A 4913-nucleotide genomic window follows, 5' to 3' on the forward strand; every position below is an offset into this window, starting at 1 on the left:
TGGCTTTAGGACAAAGACTCCAATTGTTAGGGTGGAGACTCGAGCACCTTGTCATTATATACAGAACTGTTACAATGGAGATTTAGAGAAAATGGACACATGCCACTTCCTATGTCAGTGAAGCAGTCTGGCAGCGAAACAGTTCATTCAGCCTCATATACTGCCTTTTTAAAAATATAGCTGATGTGGCTGACTTGCTTAAACAATTGTGGTTTCTACTGACAATTGAGATTTACAAACAATGGCATAAGGGGACGACGACGAGCGCATGAGAGGCAATCACTAATTTCGCGTAAGACATTGATGAGCAAGCTAGGACGGACATTGTCAATATAACTATTTGTTCAGCACTTTTGAAATATACAGCAACAGAATTCAGAACATGGGCCGTTCTTACAGTATTCTCCCTATACACCAAGTTAGAACCGTAGGATAAATAAAGGGGGCATATCAGCAGCCAATGAAAGCTCTTAAAATATTCAATAATTACATTTCTCTAAAACTATAGGCTACATGTGCACCACCAAGTCAGAACAGTAGGCTAAGTTATGAAGGCACATGGGCTACTAATGGCTTACTACACAACATACACTTAGTATTTATTTCTTATCTACAGTATACCTATCTCCCTGTTATATTACAGAATTTATGCAGCAGCATAAAATACATTTTTGGACTCACCTTGTTGTACTGTGCTCACTTGAACAGTAAGGTGGCGCAGCAGCTCTTCTGAGAACATTTTGTCATCAAACTTTGTCATCAAAGTCTGGCATTCTCTGGATTTATGATGCTTTCATGACAACTGGGAACAAGGAAAAAAACAAGCTCGATTCATGACGTCAGTGATCTTCAGGTCTAGAAAGAGGCCAGAATTCCCAACTTGGAATTCCAAGTTGGATGACCGTTCAAAACGTATTTTCCCAGTCTGAGCTAGTTTTATCCCGAGTTGCCAGTTGTCTTGAACTCACTGAAGTCATGCTGGATTGATATCATGGCCAATGTATTCAACCTTTTCTGGCCCATGGTGGGTTACGAATGAATGTTTCTCATTTTAAGCTTGGAAAAGAGACCCTTAAACCCAGACTTGGACCACACACCCACTCCACTGACCAGCAGGCTAGTGATTGCTTTGCAAAACTTGCAGTTAGCCACTGATTCCTTCCAAACCACTCATTGATGAATTTGCGATATCCAACTTGTTGTGTAATGTTTATGTCCAATGGCCGAAGAGCACCGATACATTTTATCTATGATTTGTCTTCATATGACAAGGATTGAAAAGGATTTGCCAGTAGATTGTCGACTTGATTCATGATGATGACTGTTAGCTTGCTAGCTAAGATTTTGAAAGTATGATGTTGACATGATCAGTCCAATCAAAGCTGCAGTTGATATAATGTGATTTGACGTAATTTTATCTGTGGCCAATAACCTTGAGGCTTCTTGGATGGCCACTTCTAATGTAAATCTATGGCTGCACCCAGGGGCTTTAATTTTTGAGCTCTACCTATCATTTTTGTGGTGACGTGGTGTCCCCATGAGTGACAGAACACTGAGCCAATCACGGAACAACCAGAGAACATTACTAACCCCTAAGCTCCGTATTATCTGCTGGCTGCCCCACAACCATAGAAAGCACAGCTAGACTGAAACACCTACATTTTGGAGCTGCTTTACAAAAGAAAGCAAGAAAGAGACCATGTTTGTATGCAGCTTAATTAAGTCAAATATGTTTTTTACATTGTTTGAAAACAGATATGTGACACATATTAATGCCAAAATATCATGCAAAACAGGAAAAAATATATAGGCAAAACCTGCCCTGAATGACGGGTCGCCACTGGTTAAGGTTAGGAGTTAGATTAAAGGGTTAAGGTTAGGGTTAGGGGAAGGGTTAGTCAAAATGCTAAAGTTGTCTGTGATGAGATTCAAACAAGCAACTTTGGCTTGCTAGACGTTCGTGTTATACGCCCAATCCGACCAGCCATCCCCATTTAGTTTTAGCCTTAAGTAACCCTCTGTCTTATGTAACCATACCAAACATAATATATCATAGTAATTTGAGTGTCCCAGATTTACATTTACTATGTTACGTCTAGTCTATGAGACCAGGCTGGATTTTGAAGTAGCATGGTTTTCTAAGATAAAAGCAAAAATAAAATATTACGGAAGTGAAACTTTTGAAATGAATTGTGGGACAGTGTTAAAAATGGGGATTGAACTTGATTACTGAAACGATGATGATTGAAAACCATGCCTTAAAATACATGTTGAAACTGACCTTTTTGTTGTCTGCCTCTGCCTTTACTGTGTCTACTTATCCCAGACATAACACCTGTCACGTTCCACATTGTGACATGTATACCATTCACAGAAGCAAGTGTATTTTTGAGCATCCTTCCTCTAAAGCTACTGGAAATGTGTACCACACGACCACATCTGAACATGTTTCTGCAGCCAACATAAAAAAAGTCCTGTACCATCTCTCAGATTTGAAGATGGAAACACCTTGCCTCGTATTACCAAATGTTTATGTAAGATAAGGCTTCATCTTAGAGGAAAATAAATGGTTTAGCTGTGGTTGCATTGTAGTTTTTTCAGATTTACAACAAGTCTATTTATGGTATATTGAAACTCTTTAATACACACTCTCCTCCTACTAGTAGTGTAGGAGAAGTGAGAAACCACAACAACACTTATCACCAACCTATAGCAGGCATGTGGGGGCTGTGACATTTCAATAAACCTTTTCAATGACCAAGTGAACATCCTCAAGCCTAAAGGAACAAGAAACGTGCTGGCAAATCTCCAGAGGTATAGAACAGAGCACACTTAGTGTTAAGTACAGTAATTGCCCATATTAAACTTCCATTGGACGGTTGACAGGATGCCTGGAGGAGACGTTGTCTACATAGTGCTGGAGGTGCTGATCGCTGTTGGCTGCTGTCTGGGAAATGTCCTGGTGATCTGGGCAGTGTGGTCGAGCAGCAACCTCCGGCAGCCCACCTTCTGTTTTTTGGTCTCTCTGGCTGCAGCTGACTTCCTTGTAGGTGCTGTGGCTGTGCCGCTGGCTGTGCTGGTGGATGGACGAGTGTGCACCTCGTTCAATGTATGTCTCTTCATAAGCTGTGTGGTCATCATGTTGACAATGTCTTCGGTCATGTCTCTGCTAGCCATCTCTGTGGACAGATTCCTACGCGTCTTCATCCCTCTCATGTGAGCGTGCATGCATATACAGTACATACACACAGCTTTAAAAAATGGTTGTCATGTCAGATGAACAGATTCTCTGCTTCAACAGGTACAAGAGGACAGTAACAGAGAGGCGATCTTGGGTGGTGGTGGCAATATGTTGGTTTGTTGCCTCCATGTTGAGCTTCCCACCCATGCTTGGGTGGTACAACCGTGACACCTTGTCTCACTCAGGGATCTCAACCACCATCATCTGCCGTTTCCTGGCTGTGATTCCCATGTCATACCTGGTTTACTTTGCATTCCTCCTCTGCACCCTCACTCCGTTGCTTGTCATGGCTGTCCTATACTGCTACATCTTCTGTAGCATCCAGAAGAACACGAGAGAGAAGGTGGGGAGCGGTGCCCAGTCCCACACCTACTTCAGGAAGGAGAGGAGCCTGGCCTGATCCCTGGCTCTGGTCCTGGTGCTCTTCGCCTTTTGCTGGCTCCCTCTGGACATCATGAACTGTGTTGCCTACTTTGGTAACCCATCAGACATACCCCAACAGGCCTTCTACGTGGGCATCCTCCTCTCCCATGGCAATTCAGCTGTCAACCCGATCGTTTATGCCTTCAGGATCCGCAAGATCCAGGAAGCGTACCTGAGGATCTGGAGGAATGTCTTTGTGTGTCGAGGTGACAGGCAGGGCTCTTAGAGCAACCACACCACTGAAAAAAATATTAGCAGCAACCCTGACAGTGCGACCAGAAATACTGATGCAGATGCTATCAGTGTTGTGAAAATCGGCACAGTTGAAGGTGCAGAATGTTAATAGTGTAGGAAGACAACAAAAATGATTGTCGTTTAGCTTTTTATCTTTGGCAAACTGCATCAAGACCTAAGAACATGAATAAAAAGGGAAAACTTCTGCCAGGGTGTTACATTTCAGATTTGTTGAATAAAACTGAGGGTTAATAAATACACAGAGAATGTTGCAAAGATGTCCAGTAAAAGGGCCATTTTTTGGTTTCATTTTACTCATCGATTTCCTGTTTAAAGACTCTCCTTTCTTGAATGCACTGAATTTTAAATGTTTTTGTTCAAATGGAAATAACATGATTTATATGGAAGTTTCCAATTAATATGTAGATGTCTAATCTGAAAATGTAAATGTGAATGCGGATTGGGCATATGAAACAAGGAAATAAAAATTGCAATCTCATTCAATGATTTGTCTTCTTCAGCAATAAATGATAAGAGTGTCTGCTAAATTGGTCAAAAATATTATAAAATCATCTGTAAACCCCATGGGACTAAATGGGACTAAAGCGGGTTTTTTTCGTTGGACTGAAGCAGGTTTTTTTCGTTGGACTGAAGCAGGTTTTTTTCGTTGGACTGAAGCAGGTTTTTTTCATTGGACTGAAGCAGGTTTTCTTCGTTGGACTGAAGCAGGTTTTTTCATTGTGATTAAAGCAGGATTTTTCGTTCTTTAAAAAGAGAAGAAGAAAAATAGATGTTAAATTAAAGGGATCATTGTGTCAAAACATAGACCCCTTATTAAGCTATGACGCGAAAACAATAGAATCTTCCACAGAAGTTGTGTGGATGATAATACAGTAGAGATCGTGCTCCTTCTAGTCTTCTAAAATCATATTGGTATTACGTTTTCAATGCCATTGATTTATTGCTGGCTTCCCCTTGAACAAAAATACAATATTATATATGTTGACTCACTGTT

The 4913-nt window shown here is 41.1% G+C and overlaps 1 protein-coding gene across 1 annotated transcript; it reads left to right on the plus strand.

Moving 5' to 3' along the window:
* Nucleotides 1–2743: 2743 nt before the first annotated feature.
* Nucleotides 2744–4397, plus strand: LOC118389617 (adenosine receptor A1-like). Its single transcript, XM_052526530.1, has 2 exons — nucleotides 2744–3216; nucleotides 3302–4397. The coding sequence occupies exons 1-2, from the start codon at nucleotides 2888–2890 to the stop codon at nucleotides 3639–3641; spliced, it is 669 nt and encodes a 222-aa protein (XP_052382490.1). The 5' UTR covers nucleotides 2744–2887; the 3' UTR covers nucleotides 3642–4397.
* The last annotated feature ends 516 nt before the right edge of the window (nucleotides 4398–4913 follow it).

This window comes from Oncorhynchus keta, chromosome 10 (assembly GCF_023373465.1).
Source record: "Oncorhynchus keta strain PuntledgeMale-10-30-2019 chromosome 10, Oket_V2, whole genome shotgun sequence".
Lineage (NCBI taxonomy): Eukaryota > Metazoa > Chordata > Actinopteri > Salmoniformes > Salmonidae > Oncorhynchus > Oncorhynchus keta.